The sequence below is a fragment of the Pogona vitticeps genome, chromosome 7, assembly GCF_051106095.1.
Source record: "Pogona vitticeps strain Pit_001003342236 chromosome 7, PviZW2.1, whole genome shotgun sequence".
Taxonomy (NCBI): domain Eukaryota; kingdom Metazoa; phylum Chordata; class Lepidosauria; order Squamata; family Agamidae; genus Pogona; species Pogona vitticeps.
Genome location: NC_135789.1, coordinates 1,212,116 through 1,236,506, shown reverse-complemented (window position 1 = coordinate 1,236,506; position 24,391 = coordinate 1,212,116). Strand labels below are relative to the sequence as shown.

Genomic DNA, 24,391 nt, shown 5'->3' with positions numbered 1-24,391 from the left:
TGTCCAAGAACATCAAGGGTGACCCACGGTTGGGAACCACTGCTCTAGAGTGTAAGCTTTTTCCTGGAGCTATCCCAGGTGCTGAACCCACCCCTAGAGTGGATTCACTGGGAAACATTCAGCCCCAGGTGTGAAGATTGTCCCCAGGATGTTTTTAAAATTCTTTTTGAATGCTCTGGTGTGTGTGTGTGTGTTTTTTTTTTCCCCCCACTGATTTATCCCTGCTGGTGAGGTTTTACTTGTGGTCGTATTCTGTGCAGCTCCTGGCTTTAACTTGCTTTTATCTGGCCTGCTTTTACTGTCGTTGTTTTACTGCCCTCTTGTTTTATGTTCTTAATTTGTGCACCGCCCTGAGAACGGGGGCTGTTGGATAGTTTTAGAAAGAAGGAGGGAAGGGAAGAAGAAATCAAAAGGAAGGAAGGAAGGAAAGGGTAGGGAGAGAATCGATATTGGACTCGCAGAAAGGCTGGTGAATTAAAATCTAGAGTGAACGGAGCTCGTGAGCCAAGAAAGCCACAGAAGTGGGGTTGAGAGGGTAATAGCAAAAATGAAGGCAAATGTTAATGTCTATATTTATGCTAGATTGCTATACACATGACCTGACCCAAACATCGACGGCAGGCTCCCCCTCCCCGATCCGCAAGCTTCACGTAGGGTGAGGCAAGCCATTCCAATGACATCAGCAGCCCAATGAGATCACCTGCCAGCGAATTTTAAAATAAGATCCCCGATTGGGCAATTCGGAGCAACGCACCCACACCAGACCCACACCACCCACCTCAGGGTGCAGGCTTTTCAGCCCTCCAGAGCAAATAGATTTCACGCCAGTATTGGGGGACTGGCTGAAGAGAGGATCGGATCCTTAGGCTGGAGCTTCAGAGTATCCCTGCCTCACAACTTTGATACTGTGGGCTGTGTTCTGTATTCGAGGCCGGCCCTACCGATGGGCAGGAAGAGACAAAGGATTCGGTTGCCTGGTGGCAGCACAAGAGTCATGGAGGAAAGGCTGCCTGGGGGGGCGGTTGTGGTCAAGAAAGCTTCAACTTGCCCTCTGCCAACCTCACCCCCTTCCCCAACCAGCCGCACACAACTCCTTTCGCTATTTAGGATGATTAAAAACCCACCACCCACTGCCCTCCCTCCATGAAAGAACGCCATGATGCTCCACTCCCTTCCTTGCATGAGGGGGCCATCATTTCCTTCCTCTTGGCATACCGAGGGGGGGGAAGTATGGATGGTCTTTTAATATTTAAAATGCGGTTTTATACACTTTCTGATGTATCATCTGGATATAAATGGCAAGGCATTTTATGAAGGGCATAAAAATTTTATGACACATCTGCATGGTGCCGCCACGGCTGCCACGTTTGAGAAGACGCCAGCGTTTGAATTAAGTGGCCGAGGTGGGCTCGAATGCCCAGCCGGATCTTCTGCAGTCATAAAGAGCCAAGGATGAGGATCGGCCAGAAGTGGAAGAAGGGTGAAGAGAAAACGTCCTTAAAAGAATCCTTCCCTCGTTTACGGCACATCGTTAGCCGTGACCTGGGGGTCTGCCACGCTTGCCTTGGTGTCCTCCAAAGGAGGCTGATGTTCATGTGTGCTCTGTTGAGTTGTTTTGAAGACCACAGGCTGGGCCAAGGACGCGGAGGCCACCTCGGGCTCCAATCTCTCTTGCTCCTCTCGTCCCTTGCATGATTATTCGCTCACAAAAGGGTGGGAAAATCCTCTACACTCATTATGGTGGATATATTGATCAGTTTTGTTTTATTCAAATTCAGTTGGGTTTGGTTTTTTTAATGTGTTGTTTTAAAATGTGTTGCTTTTTTTTGTGGGGTGGGAGCCAAGATGAGTCATAAGTTTTGAAATAGATCAATAGAGTGATAGGTTGATAAATCAATACTATTTGCTATATTCTTCTAAGAGGGGCTCAAACAAAGTTTCAGAGAAGATTTTGGCACTTGTAATGAGCTTGTTTTTCAGATCGCGCTTAATGAGACCCTTCTCCGGATCTGCTTTTCTGAGCCTGGAAATGGAAAAAGGGTACCTGGGACACACACACACACACCCCTGCCATGAACTGTCCTGGAAGCCATTTCTTTGGGACGGACTCTCTGACCAACCACCGAAAGCCCCTCACCTTGTCCTGGATCTGCGCCACCTCCCTCCTCGGACTCCTCGTGAGTAGCCAGCTGCATCGAGTTGCCTGAGCCATTCAGCCTGGGCTATAAAAAGCCCTAGTGCAGTGCGGTAAAACCCATCTTTCTCCTAATATATGCTAATTTGATTTTAATGGGATTCAGATTTTTCAACAGCAGCGCAGTGTTAGCTGCGGTAAGTTATAATCATATCTAATTGGTAATTCTAACATAACAAATTTCCAGGATAAATTATTCGTAGTTAATAGCCCCTGGAGAACAAGTAAAGGGTATGTGTGTATCGGTGTCTCTCTCTCTCTCTCCCTCTCTCTGTAAGTTTTTATATATATATATATTTAACGTGTCTCCATAATAAGGAGAAAATCTGAGAGATGCATGAGTTGAAGGTGAAGACAATTTTTTTAAACATATCACGGTATATTTTAGAGGCAGGAGAGGGTTGAACCAATTTGAAAGCAGGTTTGGACAAACTCATAGAGAAAAGCAGGTCCTAGATCTTCAGGAGGTACACAATTTTCCCCCCATGGTGGCCGTCCTCCTCTTTTCCAGTCTCCAGCACGATGGTTCCTGCTGACTTCAATTTCATTGATGTGGCAAATCCGCTCCATTTTTTTCAAACTCTGAACTTTACAGGAACAATCCTTGAGTGCTGCCCTTCTTTTTTTTAGAGGAGATGGTTCAGCACCTCAGATACATCCTGTCAAGTTCAGGCTTTAAAACCATCCCCATTAAGTCGGAGCGGCCACAGTTTCTGCGGATTTAGGGCTGAGTGTCTCTGGGGATGTAATTTTTTTTAAAAGCACTATTTGTGTAGAAAACGTAAGCATTTGGAGAAACTTTTGTTTCTTCAACAAAAGTTTTTGAAACTTTTGTGTTGGAAACTTTTGTTTTAAGAAGAGAGGAATATCTCAGGAAAGGGGGAGAGAACCCAAAGACGCTAAGTGAGGAGAGGGACAGCTCAGAGGCTGACAAAAGCTGAGCGAGTCTCAATTCGAGCAAAAAATTCACTGCAAAAAAGATGCAAGCCACCCATCCAAGGCTTTTGATCGGGAAAGGCCCGTGCCATCGAAGCCGCACCTGTGCTGTTTGCCCAAAACGTCAACCAGCCCATGCGAGAACGACTATGACGGGTCTCACCCTCCTGCTGGGTCGAAGAGAAAATGTCTGCCGTAGGTCATCCTCGCGTGCAAGGATGAAACAGAGGCAGATTTATACCCCTGGCTGGACTACAACCCCTACCCTCTCCAGCCAGTATGGGTAGAGTAGTCTCATCTATCTGGAACATACTGGGGTGGGGTTGGGGGGGGGTTGGAAGAGGCCAATGCGTAGGAATCCTTTTACACAGATCTGAGGGAAAGCATTTCAGGCCAAGGAAGCCCAACCCGGGGAAAGTGGCTGAAGGAAGAGCGAGAGCAGCACTGGCTCCCCACCTTTTCCAAATAAGTGCCAGAAGGAAGTCTTCCTCAAGGTCAAAGCCAGCCTGCAGAGAGAGGGGGAGGGAGCGACTGCCAGGCCAGCCTCATGCCGGCACTCCGGGTTGACATTTTGGGCTCGGAGCTGGCAAGATGGGCCTGCCAGCCGCTCTTTCTCTCCTTACAACCAGCCCAATAGGTTGTGTGCCCTGGGGAGTTGCTTGGTGCCACCCACCTGCCACGCAGCTCTCCTCCTTGCCTCTAGGGGTCAGCCTCTGCCTTAACAGCGCCCAGTCATAGGTAGGTGACTCTTGGCACAAAGCCAGCCTTTCTTCCAGGCCTTTCCTTGTGCAGATGTAGATCTGTGCGCGTGTCCTAAGTCTCCTTTCTCCTCTCTTTCGCCAAGCTTTCATTTCCTCTCTGAGCCAACTTTTCACTTAGGAGAACCTTTGCCATGAGGAAAGAAATAATTCTAGCATAGTTTAGAACATGGAGGTAAACCTCAGCCTTGGCTCTCTATCCAGACCTCCTGGGATCCACGTCTGGCGCTCTGAACGTCCCCACATGGCCAGGCCTCCTTCCCAGGGACTCTGCCATGTTGCCTTTTCCCAGTTATTGTTATTGGGCCTCTCCAAGTCATCAAAGCCAGTTGCCACCACCTTCTGCCCCTCTCACCCCACACCCACCTTGCTGTTTCGTTCCCGTCCGGGCCCTTCCCACACGCCACTGTGGAAACCCCCTCCCCTCCATCATCTCCACCCACCACCTGTCCTGGCCGCTTCAATACCTGAGCTGGAGGTCCATCAACAAGCGCAGGTTGATGTCCTCCTGGGGCATCTCAGAGGGCAAGACTTTGTGCGGGCTGTGAGCTATCGTCCCAAGCAGACTCTTTCCCCTGAAAGAAGCATGAACGGTGCTGGCTGACAAACGGGACATTCTGCGAGATGTCGTGCGTCATGAAAGCTCATGGAGGATCCATGCAGGGTGGCGATTTAGAAACCAGCTTTTGGGGGCTTTTGATGGATGGGACGAATAAGCAGCCATGGATGAATTGGCTAAGACACACACACACACACACACACGGCATCTCTGCAGTCCAGTTATCCATAAAACATGTCAGAAAATTTACCACCAGGCTGAGATTCTGGGAAGGAACTGATTGCCTCCCCCCACTTTTCAACAGTGCTGGTAAAAGTTACTGGCCGGGAACCTCACCTCCCAATATTCTGGAGGGTATTTTATGAGATGTAGCCCTAAAGGAGCAACTTTGTTATCCTCTGTTTTCAAGCCTATGATGCTCTCCTTTTCTCTCAGGATCATTCCTCTTCCCACAAAAAGGTTTAAATTTCATATCCTTCCACCTGCCTTTTGGAGAAGCTCTGGGGCTCACTCAACACTTCTGAAGTACAGCAGAGCATCTCCACTATTCTTCTCCGTTTGGATGTGAATCTTCCATTGATAATGCCTGGATCGCATTAGCCTTGTTTGCTGCCCCATCACACACTGAACTCATAGTTGATTAAGACCTACAGAGGCTTTTCAGACATACAGCTGCCCAACCTGGCATCACTGAACCTATATTTGTGCATCTGATTTCCCCCCACCTCCCTACCTGAATGGAGAATTTTGCATGTCTCCCTGTAATCTCTTTTCTTGGTTGTTTAGATCCATTGGTTCAGATCCTACCTCTGGAGGAGCAGAAACCAGCCTGGTTGCCATCTTCTCCATGCCTGATCTCCTCTCCCTGAGTCTCCTCTTTTCCAGGCTAAATCATTTCTTCTCCAAGCAACAGGAAGAGAAACGCCAATGAGTTTCCCATCTTTCCACTTCCTTTAGGGCCCCAACACCCTGGCCGTATCCCATCCCGCCTGGGTGGACTTTCAGCCCCTTCCTTGGTTTGTCTCTCTCTGCCATCATCATCGCCACCCCAAAAGCTCACTTAGTGTTGGACATGGGAAGAAAATCGGACTAAGCATGAACCTTCATCGCTGGGCAGAAGGGGGCAACATGAATCAACCATGCTGGAGCCTAATTAAGGCATTGTGTTTGCTTATTAGAATAAGCTGGAGGCTGGGGGAGGGTGCTGGCGGTGGGGGAGAGCGACCTTTGATTTGCCTGCTTCCTCTTGGAACGGCGTCGGAGCTGGGCTGGCGTCCACGTTCACTGCTCTGTTTTGGCAGAGTTTACAGCCCTTCTGCCTCTTTCTCCTGGCAGGAAAGCGACTGCACTTCGGGGTTTGGTTGAACAGATGCAGGGTTCCTCGGAGGGTCCCATTTTGTTTTCGGGGGGGCAGCGGGAGGAGGAGAGGGGCTGCCATCCAGCCGACACCCTCGAAATGAAGTGCCATTCATCTTACGGTGCATAATTGATTCTATTCCCCCACCCCACCCCCGAACCTCTTAAAATGTTATTGCATAATTGATTCTCCAGAATAAGCATGTGGAGAAGGGACAGGACGTTTCTCTACTCAGCGCTTCTCAAACCGCCTCTCAGGGGTTCGGAAATTTCACCTGGGATACGATTCAAATAGACTTTCTAATGATTTTCATTTACTTAAGAGCAAGAAATACCAGCATCCTAGAGACGAAGCTTTTGCATCTTGTTCAGCTCTGCCAGAAACACAGTCGTAATGGACACCCTCCCCACCCCCACCCCGCTGCTAACTTCCAGACAACATTCCCCCTCATTTTGCTTTGAGCTGCTGCTGCTGCTTTTTCAGGTCCCCCGGTTCCTTTTCTCACTTTTTCAAATCATGGTTTGTTCTGGGCACCACTATATTGGAAAGGCAGAGTTTAGCGCTATGGCACTTCTTAAGAGGCCTTAGTCCTCATGCAACAGTCAACAAAAAATGGCAGTGGAATGGGGTGATTTGGGAGGAGGAGGTGTGTGTGTGTGAGAGAGAAGATTCCCAGGGGTGTGTGTGCCCTTCTATGCCTTTCTGCCCACTTCTCCATATGCAAACGTATGGGTGAGATCTTCTAAAGGTGATAAACTTAGAAATACATTGCTAAGGTTATGGGGTTACCATATGCCCAGTGCGTCTATGGGGGCGGTTGCCTCCTGCAAGGCTATTTCTGCCATGACACCATGCTGTCCTTTGTAGGAAGCCATATGAGCTGCCAAAGAAGATGATGTCTTAACTCCCTCCCACCTTCTCAGAGGGTCGGGCAGCCGGGCAGCCTCATTGCCCTTCCCTGGCCATTCTCTCCACCACCAACACCACTGTGAGAATTCAATTTCTGCTTAAGCACCTGTATCTTTAGGCATCTTCCAAGAGAAAAGGAGGCAGACAAAGCCGGCGGAGTCTGTCGGAAGGACCTCTCAGGTGCTTTTGAAAAGAAGAAGGAAAATGACATTTTCAGGAAAGGCGAATTGAAAGTCTCACCTCTAAATTGTGGCCGTTTCTGTGTGATGCCAGACCAGTTCCACCCACAGTTCTATCAATAACCCAAATCCTTTCTGGTGTGCAAAATCCTCTCCTTTTTGACCTTCTCTGCCCCAGAGCGCCAGCTGAGGAACCTATTTCAACACGCCCGTCCCTGGAAAACGATGGTGGGCACTCATCCGCTTTTTTCCCCTGTGTTCTGGGAGGCTGGATCGGATTGCCTTTCGTTTTGCTGTGTTTCCCCCGCCCCCCGCTCCCCTCCCACACACCCAAAAGGACCGGTATAAAGAATCACAGCCTGCACAAGCCGCACACACCAGGTTATTGTCGTTCTTGTGGGTTTTGTCGTTGTTGTTTTGTTTTTTAATTAAACGGGATGATAAAGCCAAGACACAGACAGAAAGAGACTGATAACAAGACCGCCAAGAGTTTTTTTCCCAAGAAAAGAAAGAGAGAGAGAGAGAGAGAGACAGAGAGAGAGAGAGAGAGAGGAAAGAAAAATTGAGAGTAGAAAACCAATTGACGGAGATTTGGAAGGCCGGACATAGCAGTTCAAGGGGGCAACCAGGAAGCGCTCCGTGTCGAGGCCCTTCACGTCAGCTCCAAGGTCACTGTTAAGATTAGGGTCAGAAGGAAACCAAAGGTGCTGCGGCTGGTGGGGGGTGAACCTGAGGCGGGGAAGGGAGGGCAGAGAAAAACAGGACACGGTGAGAGGCGACTGACGGTCAGGAGCTGAAAAGGTGTCGTTCTGCACAGCAACGTCCGCGTCCGCGGGATGGAGCATCCTCGCTGCCCTTCCAGAAAGAGGGGAGAAACGATTTGGGTTTGTGCAGTTTTTGTGCCTGCGACCCCTATTCAGCAGCCATGATGTTTGAGCTGTGGCAAGGTTCGGGGGGGGGCACACTCGAGGGCCAGGAAACCTGTGACCCACCTCTACGGCAAAACCAACCATCGCAGCACACTGTGGTTGTGAAAACAACATGCTGGGCATCACGGTCTTGTGAGAAGGAGGGTCCGGAAGGCAGACTTGGTTGGGAGACAAGGTTTGGTCTAGTTTTTGTATCGCAGACCCGTCTGCCTCCGGTTTCATGTGCCGTGCCCTGCGCCGACGGCATTTGGCCTGCCTTGTTCATGAAATTTGGCTTGCCGTCCTCCCCAAAGGGTCAGCTGGTGGTGAATTTTGAATGCCTTTCTTTCAGAGAAGGCCGGGAGGCCCAGAGAGCTGGATCTCACCCAACGGCAGATTTGTTCGGATTGGCAGGGAGGGACAAGGGCTGGAAGGGAGGCCGGGCGTGACTGAAAGGCAGCAAAGCCAGCCTGGGGCAAAGTTCCCCAAGGGCGGGGGCGGGGGGGGAAGCCAAAGGCAGGAGGGCAAATTTCAGCCCAAAGGTCAAATCCAGTTGCGAAGAACCTCTAGGAGGAGGGGGGTTTACTGCATTGCAGTGGCGGAGATCAAATGAGGTGGGAGCAAAAAGCTCATCCATATTTTAGCTTCAAGATGTTGCTGCGCATAATTAAACCTGACTAATAATTAACTTTTGGGGACTGGCATTAAAAAGCACAAAAGCTGGAAAGCACCAAAGGGTGGAGTCATGAGGAGAGTGTCTTGGTCCCATCGGGAAAGACCGGGATGCCTGCCTCAAGCCGGGTGTGTGTGTGTTGGACTCCATGGCCTTGTAAGCTCCTTCCGACTCCATGATTCTAGGAAGGAAGGATTGGGCCCCAGGAGATGGGATTCCTCTCCCCTCCCCTAGTCATGTTTTAATGGGAGAGGATGTTCTGGGAATTAGGTGGGGTTGGGGAAAAGCCATGCCATGGAGCAGGAGGTCTTTGGGGGCACAGAGAGGCATAAAAAGGCCAGCCAAAGAGAAACGGAAAGGAGACCCTTAAGAGGAGAGGAGAAGGAAGGACCAAAGGACAGGCAGGACAAGCAGCGAGCGCCTTGCCAAGACTACGGCCGGGAAGAGCCTTACCATTTGAGTCTTCTGGTCCTCTCGGGATATTTGGGTTTTCTGAGGAGGGAGATAAAAAACAAGGGAAAGAAATCATTAGGGGGAATGTTTTCACCAGGGAGGGGACGTCGTCATGCAGCCGACGGCAACGTCTTAGAATCCGCTTGGAGGCAGAGATGTCCCAAGGACCAAAGAAGGCAAGTGACGCTAAGCGGAAGCCATGGATGGCCGGCCGGCCCGGGGATGGTGGCCAAGGAACCCCGGCTGTCCGGCTTACCAAACACAATCAGCCTGGTGTGGGTGTCTGTGGAGCCCAGCGGGTTCTGCGCCGTGCAGCGGTACATGGAGCCGTTCAGCTCCGCTGGCACGCGCTCCAAGACCAGCTCCTTCCCGTCGTGTTCAGCACTTCCGTCCAGGAGCCTGCTCCCAACGCGGGTCCACGTGAACATGGGTTCGGGGAAGACTTCGTTCTGCAAACCAAAACCCAGAAGAATCAGCCAATGGTGCAACAGATCTCTTCGATCGTCCCCCAGATCCCCAAGAGAAGGAGTAAAAAAGGTCACGAGGCTCAGCTCAGAAAAGAAGAGCAAGAGACCCACAGAGCTGGAATTAAAATCCGGGAAACGACATGGACCCTGCCTCAAAACAAATTTTTCCATACGCTAAACGACAGGAGTTCTCGGGGTGTCTCCAAGTCTTCTTTTATAAAGGATAGCTCCCTCCTGGACGGCCATATGTTAAAGATTTCGAAGGGTGGGGGAAATATATGATCTGGGACCTTGAATTTACCAATGCAACATCAGCAGCACCTGGTTTTGGTGGCGGGAACAGCAAGCATCCTGATAGGTGTATTTTTTTTTTAATTAAAGTAGTGCTTCCTCACAACTCACAGTCCTGCACCTCCAGAGTTAAAATACTGTGTTGTTTTCTCTCTCTCTTTCGCTCTCTCTCTCTCTTCTTCTCACCTCTGTATGTTTGCAAGACCAATTAGTAACCAAGAGCAAATTAATTCTGTTCTCTCTTTTGCAGCCACCAGGCCTTCTGCATCTTTATTTATTCATGTGTCATTTTTGCTATTAAATGACTCAGAAAAAAGAACCTGTAATTTTTAAAAAATCTCCCACCAGGCAGGCAAACCCATGGAGGCCACTAATCGCATGGGAAGACCAAGCCTTTGGGAGCCCCGCGGACTCCTACGCACCTGAAATCCCTGGACCAGGATCCGGACCGTGTCTCCGACTCGAGCTCTGGTTGGGGTCATCATAATTTTGGGTCCCTTCGGAGCCACTGCAAGAAAAAAAGAGGAGATTCATTCCTATTTCCACCCTGGGGACAGACATCCCCGCTTGCTGGTTCTGCCTACTGCTGCAATGGTGTCGGAGCAAGGACAGCTGTCCTAAAGAAGTGGGCCATGACTTTCGCACATGCCACCGAGGGACAGAGCGACTTCACAGTCTCAGTCTTCCCCCCCCGGGAGCTGCGGGTGCTGGAGGCAAGGAGGGGGACCAGGACACAAAACAGAACACAACAGCAGAAGGCAAGAAGAACCTAGCCGGATCAGGCCCGCAATGGGGGCCACCAAAGCAGGCACTAGGGAGAAGTGACTTTTCAGGAAAGCAACCCCCCCAACCAGCACCTCTGACACGGGTTAGGAGATGCGTGGAGTCGGAACACACGTGGGGCCCCGATGACAGGGGGGCCAAACAGAGATTCCTGCGTATGTGCCGGTGTGCACAAGCCCCTTCCCAGGAGGCACGGTAAGAAATGTCTCTCAAAGTGGCTCATTCTCGATGAGACAAGTTTCCCCAACAGAGGGAGTCCACCTAGGAGTCTGCACCACCTCGAGAAAGGCCTCACCTCCAGCACGAGCATGAGACGACGACTGCTTTTTGGGGAGGTGCTCTTTTCATGGGCCTTCAACCCTTAGTCAGTTTTCAAGGTATGTGAGATGTTCAAGTGGTGGGGTTCCCACTCTGCCCCATGGCTGAGAAGGGATTTGAACCCTCTTCAGAGTCCCATCCAGCAATCTTGGCTGCGGCTGCGGATGCTTTTTAATTTTTTTTAACGTATCTGAAAATTGTTTTTACGAACGCAAATAAGCACCAATAGGATGGTTATGCCTCTTGATGAAGGAGAGGATGAAATTTCACACTTCAGGGGGTGCATGAGACGGAGGAAGGGGGGGGAATCCGGTGACTCTCTACTAGATGCTGCAGTGGGAAATGCAGAGAAACCTGGCTGGTCACCCTCCGCTTCCTTTTTGACGACCCGTCCAGATGTTTGGCATGATTTAAAAAAAAAATAAAACATGTAAGCAAGCTTGTCTTGCTTTCCAGCTCCCTTGGGGGAATCTCCAGGGAGGCCGTGTTGCAGCAGAACCTAGAGACTTCAGCCAACGTCAAGAAGCAGTGGTTTAATTTGGCACCTGAAAAACTGGGTGACGGCTCATAAAAATGATTGAGCCTTTGAAGGTGCCACCAAGGCTCCCATCTTCTTAGCCCTCTGGTTCTGTGGGACACTCTGTGCACAGAGCTGTTTCATCCCGGTTTGTGCTTGAGGACAGGACCAAGCTGCCCATTGGGCCTTCCTTCATGTTGTCCAGCTGGGAAACAAAACCCACCAGCCAACCTCGGGTTCTCGGGATCCCTGACGTAAAGCAAAGTGTAGCCGGCATGATCAATTCAAACAGAACCAAATTTTCTCTCTCCCTCCCATCCCACTACCTGGTTCTTCTGGAACTGTCTTCCACCTTGCAAGGAAAACCTGTCCTCCCCTTCAACAAATAAAATAAAATACCTGCCGCACGAGAGGAGGGTGTGGAGAATCATTAGCCTCCTGGTTCAATTCGAACTGACCTAGTTCACCACTCCTGACGGATCACCCAGGTGGCAAGGCAATTATTTTTTCAGGTTCTGCCGCTCTCTCAGTTTTATGACATGGTCCTCCAATTAAAAGAGAGATGGTAAGAAGCCCTGCATGTGAAGAACGTGGCTACCGGGGGGAAAAATCAGTGAGGGGAAGCGTTGAGGTCTGGGCTTCAATGCAGAGGCTTCGACGGCCAGCAGCTGGGATTCTGGGGGTTACAAACATAAGTAACTTCTCCGTTGTCGGGAAAGTTACATTCCGAAAAAGCTAAGTGATATATATTAAGGGAAAAGTTTTGCGAACATGGGAAGGTAGGAAGTTGATTCAAACTGCCGGCCCATGTGGTCTAATGCAACCAGTTCTGACTGGCAGCCACAGTATGGTAGAGCCCTACCCAGAGAAGTCTGCGCTTGGATCTGGGACCTCTGCAGGCCAAACTAGGGCTGTACCACAGAGCCATTCTCTGTATCAGGGAGATAGTTTTGCTGGAATGAGCGCCCCGGGAGAGACGGACATCTCGAGAAAAAGCTTGCAAAAAACCCCCCCATATGTTGTCCAAACAGAAATATCTGAATTTTTGTGTGCCTATCCAATGTCATTCAAATTGGAGGGGTGGGCTTAAAAGAAACATTTGTGCATGGATGCAGAGACACGGCAAATGAGCCTTTCATTAAAATGGGGGAGGGATAGTGTTAGCATAAGGTAAAAGAGACCGATCCACCCTCCCAGCCTTGGCAGGGCCCGAGCCCTCGTCCCAGGGAAGCCTCTGCCATTTTCTAACTCCCCCTTGTCAGCCTGGGGCCAAGGAACACCAACCAGCAAAGAATACCGAGTGGTGCTGGTGGCCGCCATGAATAATGGAGACGGGAGTGAATAATTGATAGGGGACGATTCCCACCAGCCTTTGCCATGATCTGATCAAGAGCAGGCAGTGGCCCCTGTTTGCAGAGGGTTTACGTGCCTGCACTGGGCTGACAGGGAACAGCTATTTTCTCCATTTTTGTAGGGCTGGGAAGAGCAGAGGTCTCGTTTGTTTCTTTTCCTTATTTGTATTTGCATTTTTTTTTTTTTTAAAAAGGGGGGAATGTGTCGCAATAGCAACAGCCAATGCAGAGCCATAAAGCTTCTTTCACAAGACGGGCAGGATGCTTTGAGACAAAACAAGGGCTCCTTTAAAAACACGCATACGCACACAGAGAGAGAGAGACCCCCAAACTGATGTGAAATCCAGACCACACTGATGAGCCTCTAACTTTCTGCCCATCCAGAGGCCCTAAACAGAAATCTAGGACAGCTCGCAGATCGGAGGGAGGCAGACCAGAGCGACGTTTGAAATTCCTCCTTCCTTTGCCAAGCCCGGGGTCTCTTTGACCGAGTCCCATTATCCCCGGCCGTGTAAGATTTATGTCTCCCTCAGCCAAAGGCAGCTTTTCCGCTGGGGATTAACATAAAAAGGTATTTTGTCTTTAGTATGTAAATGCTGGGGGTTTGATGGGGAAAGGGATGGCGCTTCCGAAGGCGCTGCTCAAGGAAATGGTTTGATCGGAGGGCCACTCTTGCCAGGATTAGCTCCTTACAGAACATCAACTAATCTCTCTGCAGCCGGAGAGAGGGGAGGAAAACAGGGCCGGTAGTGGAGTCAGATCACGAAAGGGTTTTTTTTCTTTTCAAAATGACTTCTTTAGAGCGATTAAGGCCTCCTCTTTTGATGGAGACTGAGACGCTTGGGTATCAATGCTGCTCAGAAGGAGTTGTGAACGTGTGAGGTTCCTCCAGAAGAAGAAGTGATGGGAGGATCAGGATCTGGCCGTTAGGGGCCCTCTTCGCTCCTCAAAATAAATGAGAAATCCTCACGGCAGGCTGAGCCAATTTCTATGGATGTAAATAGGATTGCCATCTTTGGTTTCAGCCTGATGACTACAAGGGACCCTTCAAGGAACCAAATCCTATTCCCCAAATACAGTAGTATATTCAGCACCTCGGCTAGCTCCTCTCCGTTCAGGTGAGAGGTGCACCAGTTTGTGATTTTTAAATTCAGAACGGCCCTTCTGCCAGATAAATTCAGGGAGCTATGGGTAAAAAAAAAATACCACCCCCTCTCCACACCCCTAGTTTGCAGTAAAACCTGGAATGGATTCATGGCCCCTGGGAAGCCGGGGTCACTAGCAACGCCTGGAAAAGTTGCTCTCCGGAACATCCATTCTAACGATTCAGCTGCCAACCCAGTCCTGGGCTTCTGGGAGCTCCTGTCTGAAGCAGTCACGTTTCTAAGCTACTTATTCAACTTTCTTCTGAATCTCACAGTTGGGGGCCTTTCTTGGGCCTACTTAAAACTGTTGAGGATGGGGCTCTCCCAGTCAGCATCACCCTGCTCTTAAGGCCAAGGAAAGGTCCCTGAACCAAGGAAGGTGGTGGAGCCACCTAGCCCATGGGGGCCTCTTCCCAGCCCCACAACCTTCCACCGGAGCTTCCCACTGGCTCCAACAGGGCAATGCCACCTCTCTCTCCACACACACACATCCCTTCGCTCTCTTTCTAGGAACTTTGCTTTTTAGGGAAGGCTGGCTCTTCCAGGATGCTTGACCTCCTTTTCCATCAGCCTGAGCATGTCCAACGATGGGTGGGGTACTACGTTACCAGCATTGGAGCAACCAGACATTTCCCAGTCTTCTCTGTGGTCCTCTTTCTCCTAGCCGTGTTATTTTGCTTGCTTGGGAGGAGAGGGATCTCTCCCTTGAAGGAAGGCCATTGTGGAAACATGAGAAGGGACCAACACAGGCCATACAGCCTGGACCTATCGTGGGAGTGGCAAGAACATCCATTCGGTCTGATTTTATTTGTCACCTCTCCTTATGACATCCCTATTTCTTAGTTCCACCTCTACTCTGGAGCCTCCTCTAGTGAACGCAAAGGCAGCCACGTGTGTGGTGTTTCAGGTGTCCCAGCAACCTTGTCTGGAAAAGAAAGGAGGATTTGCATGGGATCCCCTAGTGAGTTTCCTTGCAGAGTGAGGGACATGAAGCCGCCGACATCCAGGTCTCCTTAACTGCTACTCTCTTGTTTGTGCTGAAGCGGGGTGGTAAATTTAGAAGGCGCACTTTGCTTCCAGCTGTTGGCCTTCACCCTGGAAAAATCCAGCCACTTGGTGGAAGCGAGCATGGGAAGAGGAGAAGCCAGGGAGAAATTTCTGATTTCATTTATTCTGCAAGATTTGGAACCCCATGAAGCTTAATTAGCCTGGATGTTGCTTGTTAACGATGATCAAGAAAAAGGGCAGTGAGGAGGTCGAGAGAAAGAGTCAGTGCTAGTCCTTCGGAAAAATCTACATCGTTGCGGGCGGGGGATTCGTCTTAATGAACAAGCGAGCGAGAGCAAGCTGAAAATAAAAAGGGAAATAAATATGCAGGGAGGGAGAGCCATCATTCAAGCCCGACAGGAGACGTCAGCTGCTCGGGGGGGAAAACTCAGCGCCTCATAGGCCCGGTAATGGGCTGGGGAGACCATTAGATGTAATGAAATGGGGAGCAGGCAGAGCCGGAGGGAGTGGCGGGTGGGGAGGCCCAGCTTCGCTCCTGGCCGAGATGCTGGTGGGAACCTTTTCCGAGGGGGCCTCTCTTGGACCCGCACCGAGACGCTTCCCTCGGAGATGCAAACACAGCACCTTGAAGGAAGGGAAAGCCACAGGACGCAGGGGACCCCGTGCCCAGCGCTGTGGTGGAGCCAAGCTTGCCAAGGGTGACATACCAGGGTGTGGTGATGGGCGGGGATGGTGGGCATCATCTGCTGCTCATCTCTAATCCACCCATCTCCAAACGCAGACAAGACCTGCATGTCCCTCAGGCACCTGTCGGCCTTCCTCAACATACAAACTCATCTTTCCTTTTCATTGAGTTTTCAGGCGGCGCTTCCGGTCTTTCTTGTTTCTCAGTGGCTGCAGACCCCCCCCTACTCACCTCTGGCTTCACCCCCCCCCGGTCTCTCCTCCAGAGAAAGTGGTTTGGGTGCAATCCGAATGTTGCCAGGTCTTGATTCTCTTTGTTTGACCAGAAATTAGACTTTCCCCTCTTTCCTTTAACCTCCTTCTAAGGCTGGGCTTTCCTCCGTCGAAAACCTTGGAATGAGACCAGACTCTGGGCCGGAACAGGCACCAGCTCCATGGAGGCGGCTGCTTCCGGGGGACCCAATCCACTTGGGGTTTGAGTCTGAACTTGACAGAGGCTACCCACGGGGTTGAAAACATGCCGCCCCCTGCACAACGGCACACCGCCCCCAGCCAGAAGGGCCTTACGAAGGCAGGTGTTTGGAGAATTGACGGAAAGGGGAAGTGGGCCCACCCCCTAACCAGGACCCCCGGACAGATCGGCCCCATCTTACCCAGCGTGACTTCAGACTGCATGGACATGGAGAGGGCGGGGTGCTTGACTTCGCAACTGAACAGGGCGTCATTGTCTATCTGAGGGTTAAGCGTCCACATGAGCATGGCCCGCACCTCCACCGTGCCGTCGCTGATGGGGATGTGGGTGTGGTGGAAGTAGTAGATGGGATCCACGTTCTGGATCCACCGCGGGAACTCTCGGCTCACCACAGTCTCTGGGACGGCCTCCGTGGCCGGGCCGAACAGAAGTCCCTGGTCCAGGGTGAGGCCTCTCGGGGGGTCCTCCGTCGAGGGCCTGCCGCCCCGGTCCTCCACGTCCAGGAGGGAGAGCGACCGCTGCATTTTGGTGTCGTCCATGTCGCGGTGGAAGAGGTTGCGGGAAGCCCGGCCGTCGTGCAGCCCGGCCACGTTGACCGGAGGGTCCATCAGGGGCACCACCTCGATCAGCTCCCCATCTCTCTTAAAGTACACCTGCAGGCGGCAAGTCGAGAAGAGGTTAACAGCCGGTCAAGGTTGAGTCCACGATGTATCTGTTAAGCCAACAGGGGTGGGGAAAACCCGCCCAAGAAATGTTCATAAGTTTCTCAGATCTTCCAGTCTCTCTCTCTCTCTCTCTCCTTCTAGGCAGCAGAAGACTCTCTCTGTGTTTGCGTGTTTATGTGTGTGTAGGAGGAGGAAAACCTGGTTTTACAAGTTGTGTTGTTTGCATGCTATTCTGGGATGTAAAGCAGAGGAAGGATTTCCATCCTGCCAGCCCTTGGTATGCCAAGGCATCTTCCCTTAGCTTGGCTCCTGCCCCTCCCCTTTTCTTATTGCTATTCTATTTCAGAAAAGACACAGCAGAAATTTGAACCCAGGACACGCTTTAGGAAGAACTGACCATGCCACAAAATTGCAAGCAGGGTTCTGCACCCAACTGGCTGCCTCTACGGCTCTGTGATCCACAGCAGTGAGGATTCTGGGGTGCAGACAGCTTTATGTGTGTGTGTTCGTGCATGTAGCTGGAAGGATGCTCGCTTGGCAGATGCAATGCCTGTTAAAACCTTTTTGAGTGTCCCTCTGAAGAGAAGATTGTCTTCTTTCTGCAAGAGCCTCTTTTAAGACAGAGATGTCATGGTGTAATGAAACGGCCCCCAGGAATGTTTACAGAGAAACGTTTGGAGAGAAGAAGAAGAAAATAAAACTAGGGAAGGAAACATATACCTCCCAGACACACACACACAGAGAGACACACACCCCTGTCAATCTCTCCCTCTCTGTAAAAGAGAAGACAATTGAACGCTCCAAACCTCAGAATGGATATGCAGAAATGATTCTGCAGAGCCTCTGGATCTCCCCCCACCCGCCGCCCCGACTGTGAGTCTCCTGGGTGTATTTTGCGTAAAAAGCACCTGCTTGAGGAGGAGGAGGAGGAGAGAGAGAGAGACTGGAAGGGAAAAGTCACAGCAATGGAAAAACTCAGAACAGCTCCAATCCTGTGAGCGCCGTCCTATGTAGGACCCCAAAACAGGAACGAAAAGGCCCCCGTCGCCCATAAGCCGTACGCAGACGAGCCTGGCCTCCTTCGTGTTGGTGACCCATACGGAGGCAAGACCTGCAAGAGTCCCAGGGGGAGAACCTCCCATGCCTTCCCCCACCCCACTTCCCCCCCCAAAAAACGTACCATGGGGGCAGGCTTCCCACCAGAGACGATGCAGACCAAAGTGAAGTTCTGGGCCTGGTAGCGGCTGAAGGGGGCTGGCGTGTCGGCCGCGATGACCGAGATGGACATGGGAGGCGCTGGTGGGGGGAAAGAAGAAGAGGACAATGACAGTCTGATTCATTTGACCGGACGTGAGCCTCACGTCCAGAAAAAGGTCCCGCCGACCCCACCTTCACAAGCAGAGACGCCTCGCTCCCCTCGCTGGCCGATGCCACCAGATACTCAACATGGTATGAAAGAAGACGCATGAAAAAGGGGGGCTGCAGCTCACAGAGGTGGGAGAATCGTGCTTTGGGCGAAACAGCCCTGTGTTTTGTGGCTTCAAAAGGGGCCAAAACGGGGAGTGGCATGCCACAGAGGCCTCCCCCACCCACCCATCCAAGAAACTGGCTTCAAAACAGTGAACAATTCCAGGTTGGGAAACCACCCTCTCATTTTTACCAGGAATAGGACCACAAGGGGCAGACAGCACAACCCAGAGGATGGTGAGGAATAAACGTGTGTGTATAGGGAACTCACACACACACATACACAGAGAAAGACATGCACACACACTTAGAGCACTTTCCCATTCCTTGGGCCTGATTTGTTATTTTCCTGGCGGGTTACTCCACCGCACCTGCCTCTTTTATGAGCTGAGACACACGGATCAAGCAGACAAGCAGAAATCAAGGTTGGACGTTCTTACACCAAGCCCCTCTTACACCAGAAAAACTTCATGGGCTGTTTTGTGGGGGGTTTTGTGGGGGGGGATGGAGGGAGAAAAGACAGAGACCAGCACTCCCCCCCCCCAGCTATGTTCATCAGAGAGGCTCCAGGAAGGAAGGAAGGAAGGAAGGAAGGAAGGAAGGAGGTGATGAATAAAAGGGAAGGAGGGCGGATTTTAAAAATCTCTCCATTCCTCGCACTCTGATTTTAGAGAATCACTTTGAGTGGAACTCGATGGATGGCCTGGGTGGGATGACAGGATGTGTAATCCTGCCAGGTGTGCACATGGTCCATCTTGGGAAGCAGAACCTACTGGGTTGGGTGTGCTCCAAAGACTGGACTTAAGGAACAGGCAGGGGTTTTAGGGGTGCCCCTCCTGGGAGACAGGCCTTCTTCCTGGGGCCTAGACGCACTAAACACCCTCCCCCAGGGCGGATCCAGGGTGTGATCAAGCCCAGCGCTCTGCTCATGCGACGAAGGGTCCCTTTCTTGTGGGCTGCTCCCTTCAGAACCTAACGGTGCTCTCCGCCTGGACACCCTCCACTGGCGCCTGATGCCCTGTGGGATTCTGCCTCCCAGCTGACGAATGGCTAAAGAGGAGGTGGCCAGTGAAGGGAAGTCTGTCCTTCCTCCGGAAAACGTGCCGCTCATTTCCCAGAGTGCCCAGAAGGAGCTCCGACTGGCCGGCTTCACGGGAGAAAGCACCCTTCCCAAGGGGGACCCGGCTGGCTCGGCAGGTTGGGAGCCACAGCTGGTCAACGCTGCAGCCGTTACGCCGGGATTAAAAGGGCTCGGTTGATTTATGCCAAGCAACAGTCTGTGAACTTCATTTCCAATGCCGGCTCTCCGGCAGGACCGGTTGAGGCACAACAGCACCACCTGGCCAATCAGCATCCCCACATATGCACACACACACACACACACACACACACACACACAAACACACACACACACACACACACACACACACAAACACACACACAGAGAGAGACTCTGTAGACATTTCCAGTTTATTACAGCCGTCATGTTTAAAAATACTTCAGCAGCTCAGACAACATGCAGGTGTTGGCTCGTGGACCTGTGCCGATATGGACTTGATGCAGGTTTTTCGTTCTTTGGCACTCGATGAGACAGGAGCAGGAGAATGCCCAAACGCAATTTTAGGAATAGACACTTTGCCAAGGATGGTGTTGGAGGCCTTAAAGGTAGAGGGACTGCAGCTTCTGTATGCTCCCCAAAGTTGCATCCCCAAAGGAGAATCCAAAAATGCAGTTGATTTAATAAAACAATATAATAATAAAATAGAGTTGCCAAGTTGGAAGGGAACCCGAGGGGATCATTGGGAACAGCCCTGGTCAAGGAGGTGTGCCAAGCATGTTTCATCCCTGCCAGCAGCGGGTCTTCTGTAAAGCTAAGGACCCTTCATGGCTCAATTAAATCCAAGTGAGCTGTGGGTCCCTTACACGCTTGGCCACACGTTCCGCCAGGAAAGGGCTGGACTTTGCTTTGTGAAGAGGTTTCTCAACACAGAGGGTCACTACTGAGGATGCTTTATCTGCAGATTTCCAACGTTAGCTGGGGATCGTCTGGATGACCCCTGGGTACCCTTTTCCAGCTCCACAGTCTGATGAGTCTGTTTCCTGATATATTTCGGAGCCCAGGTAACGTTCTAACGGATCGCTCTTCCCCTCATAAGAGATTCCGAGAGCTCGCGGCCCCGAACGCTGTGCTTTATCACGTCGTATCTCTCGAAAATATATTTCACTTTCTCCTCCCCCTGCATAAAATGGGAGGCAAATCCCAAACGGTGTGGCCGTACGTCTGTGTCATGGCGCAAGAAAGATGGACAGGACGGGAAGGGAAGAGAAATGGTCCCGGGGAGAATGCGCGGGAGTGATGTGGGAGAGAGATAAATGGAGAATGAGGGACTTATGATGAAGTGGAGGAAAAAATATATATATAGATGCCCATGCAAAGAAAGCGGGCCAGGGGTTTAAATAACGGAGTGGAGCAACTGTGCCAGGGTGGAAAAAGCAACAGCTGCACCTCAGGAAGATTCATATTCCTGTCTGGGTTGGGAGGATGATGTTTTATGCATTTCCCCCTGAGGAGAAATAGAGAGACTTGGGCAGCATAACTCATCCACCTCGCAACCAAGGCACCTCGTCTCACGTGGGTTCTGGTGGGTCATCTAGTCTGACCTTCTCTGGGCGTCATGCTGGTCACTAGAGTGCCCCCTCCACACACACACACAGGGCTTTGCTCCAGCATCCCTTTGAAGGCGACCCGCTCAAGGGAGTCCCTGCCCACGTCCTGGTTATTGGTGGCTCTTCCCACCAAAACGGCCCTCCTGAGGGGGAGTCGAGCCCTGCCCTTACTTCAACCAGGTGGAGTCCCAGAGAGAGAGAGAGAGAGAGAGAGAGGGACATTGGAGCAGCGGTCCAAAAACATCTGGAAAGCCAAAACATCTGGTTTGAGTACCAACCTTACTGCTCCTTTCTCCAGAGTCAGTTTTTAAAAGGAGGGGCCAACAGCCCTGGACTTCCTCCACCTTCCAGGCCTGCCATGCCTCTCAGATAGATGCTAACAAGCCAAGCGACACGTCTGTTTAGCTGTGCCGCCGACACCGCCGTAGCTAAGAGACGGACAGGGTGTCTGTCAGCCGAGACAGATGTGGCGGTTCTTATTAAACCAGCCCTTCTGTCTGGGCTCTTCTGGCCTTCCTCCCCCGTCTGCCGAACTGCCCTGTGGCGCTTCCACCCCAGGTAACACAGCGGGAACCTTTGCCCCTCCCATACACCATCCCTGCAAGGGCTCCGGCCCGCAGGGGCCCAGAAGTCATGCACGGCCACCAATTAAAGGTGCCGTCTGGAGAAAGGAAACTTTAACCTAATGCCGAGACAGCTAAATTTAGCCGGCAGCCGACACGGGAGGTGTAAACCATCCTTGAGTGACCTGGGAGATGTCAGCATCTAATTATGGAGCGGTGTGAATTTTCCCCAGCGCCCCGTCACGCAGGGCGGAAGAGCGAGTCAGCAGACCGTCCGAGTCTGGCTTGTCGATCAAGTTATGAGTATTCTCACTCCTCCGTGCCACCCATCAGTGGGCAGGTGCGGATGCGACAGTTTCCCTCTGGGGCTTTGGAAGGCGAAGTCTGCAAGAGAAGCTGCGGTGTAGCCTCACAGGAACATCCACTGAAATCAGGAGCCTGGGAAAATGGGGATGTGTGTGTGTGTGTGTGTGTGTGTGTGTGTGTGTGTGTCTCCCCATTTCTAGGAAGCATTGAAAGCCTGCGGAATCTTCGTCCTGCAAATCAGACAGAATTTCGCCCACTTTATTCCAGAGGAAGTTTGGGCAAACTTCTCTCTCGGACGGTTGATATTCGAGCGGAGCTTTACACGTTGAACCAAGCCATCAATGAAACGACCACTTTGTTGACGCCACTGGATTGGGGACGGTGTGTGTTAAGGATTTTGCTGCGACCAAGGAGGAGGAGGAGGTCACAGGGGTAAATGCGGCGCCCCATTTCAGAAACAGGCCTTGGGTGAATTTCTGCCCAGAAATCACATTTGCAGCTACAAAAGCGTAGGCATTAAAAGGCAATGAAATCTTACGCTTCAGGACAGAAAACTTGCTGGGGGGGGTCTCTTTCCCGCCCTGCTGCCTTCTACGTGCATCTTTGCCTGGTGGCGTTCTGCGTCCTGTGGTTTTAATTTTGCTTCCTCTGCCACGTCTGCTCTGTTCTCCCTACAAATGCCGGGCTCAGGCACAGAGGCAAGGCTACGTCTCAATTAAGCTGTTCTGTGCAGCTCCGTGAAACCACGCAGCCGGTGAAAGCGGTGATCTGAAAGGCCCCCGGCAGGAAATGTCAGGATTCGGCAACAACAAAAGCTTTACCTTTGTACCTCTGCCCATCAAGCGTGCATTTAAAGACTGCACGGGAAGCCCATGGACTAAAGTCCTCATTCTCCTCAACGCAGGCTGTCTCAACATAATGTAATACCTCGGGTGAGGCATTTCCAAGCACCACCCGACTGAGGGGGAATCAAGGAGGTCCTTGCCCTGTGTGGAAAATAGGATCTCTCCCCTGGTTTCCCTAATACACACAAAGCAAGCAGAAAAGGTCTAGGTGATTGTTTGGAAAGATGTGAGAAACCTATCCAGGGCTCAAGAGTCCATGACACGAAATAGCTGCTGCCACACAGTTTCACCTTATTTGTGCAAAAAGTCATTCGCCCACATGCAAAAACTTGCCTCAAGAGGGAGACAACGTCTCTTATCCTCTCATTCAGAAGGAGGACATTTTTTCTCAATTTCCCACTGTGGTGCAACAGAACAAGATAGTTATATTGCTAGTTTAAAGGCCTTGGGACCGATCTCTGGCCCCCTACGCCTCAACTTCATATTCATGCCTACCTATTGGATGTTCTCTGCGCATTTCCGGGAATGGGGCGAGGATTACTGAAAAGTCAGATTAGACTTGATAGCCTTGAACCCTATCAACATATGTGATCCAGGTGTTCTCATCTCCCCTAGAAGCACAGTTTGGGAAAATTAATTTTAAACAACAACTACTACTACAATTCCCAGAATTCATCAGACAGTGGCCTTGGTGGCTAAGAGATTCTGGGCATGGCTGTCTACACTAGGAACTCTCCCAGGCTGGGTTTTAGGTCGTCACTGCCCTAAGCTGGGGATGGGAAGGAGGTCTTTTGTAAAGCTAATGGCTCTTAAATGTGCATTGAAACAACTGCTCCTCAATGCAGCAGCTGGGAAAGCTCATCTCCAGCACAAACTGCAATAGCTAGGCTAGGAAGGTATAGGCAAGGCTGATGGGTTTCAACCTGCTGAGTCCAGGGGAATCTGTGGGCTCCATGCTCACAGGGAGGGAGCAGTCAATCTGTTTGGCGCTTTATTCAGAGCTTGACAGGAGCTCTGCAATGACATGCCCTTAAATGTTCAGTCTGTAATGTTCAGGCCAAAGCCCAGGACGGATTCACCGCCTCGACAAAATGGTACTCAAACGCTTCTACCCTGTGAATCTGAACTGCATCACATAGCTAAGTAAATCGCTTTGAAGAACTGAAACACACACTGGTTAAAATAACAATGGTGTGAGAGTCTGTGTGTGTGTGTGTGTTTGTGTGTGTGTGTATGTGCGCGCGCGTTCGCACTCGTGTGTGCATTCAGACCCAGCATGCTGGCGCAAAGCATTCTCTAGAGTCTCTGGCTTTCCTCTAGGGAAAAACGTCCCCAGCGGGGTCCTTTGCCTCATTACAGAGAGGCTTGTAAGTTTAAAGCTGCCGAGATTGAACAAGAGGCGATGGCTGGGAGGGCTTTCCATTTTAATAGGGGCTCCTGAGCTCATCGGGAGGCGCCGAGGGTTCCCTCTCTCTCCGGGTGACTTAATGGAGGTTCTGGGGCCGAGCGCCGGCAGGGCAGGCGGGGGGGGGAGTCGGGGAAAGGCATTAATGAAGCAACAGGTGACAGAGGCAAAGAAGGCGAAGGGGAGGGAGAGGGACGCACGGGGTGGAGAAGGTGACCCCTGCGTCTCTGCGCTTTGAAGGAAAAGGGCCCTCTTGGGTCCCGCTGGACACAGAGACCACGGCTGGGCCCGCCCGGGCTTTTAGCCCAAACTTTACAGGTAGACCAACGGCTACTTCCCACATAGGTTACACCACCTTGCATATTTCATTTAAAATTCAGATTAAAACCCAGAAGGAGCTCACGGCCTCACTAATACCTGGCTTACCCCCTCCTCCCCGGTTGCCTCCATGAACGGTCAGGTTGGAAGAAGCCCGGAAAAGCAGCTCTGATTCAAAGTCGGGTCGCGGAA

At 51.3% G+C, this 24,391-nt stretch overlaps 1 protein-coding gene across 3 annotated transcripts in view; it reads right to left on the bottom strand.

Annotated features, from left to right (window-relative positions):
* Positions 1-7,274: 7,274 nt before the first annotated feature.
* The window catches only part of IGSF21 (immunoglobin superfamily member 21), a 123,461-nt gene continuing 106,344 nt past the window's right edge, over positions 7,275-24,391 (bottom strand). For all 3 annotated transcript variants that reach the window (XM_078378958.1, XM_072977469.2, XM_072977470.2), the window contains exons 5-10: positions 17,809-17,924; positions 16,145-16,616; positions 10,107-10,192; positions 9,183-9,375; positions 8,927-8,965; positions 7,275-7,621 (exon numbers count right to left, since the gene is read on the bottom strand). In XM_078378958.1, the coding sequence (XP_078235084.1) occupies positions 7,545-7,621; positions 8,927-8,965; positions 9,183-9,375; positions 10,107-10,192; positions 16,145-16,616; positions 17,809-17,924 (983 nt within the window). In that variant the 3' untranslated portion in view covers positions 7,275-7,544. The remainder of the gene's footprint in view (positions 7,622-8,926; positions 8,966-9,182; positions 9,376-10,106; positions 10,193-16,144; positions 16,617-17,808; positions 17,925-24,391) is intronic.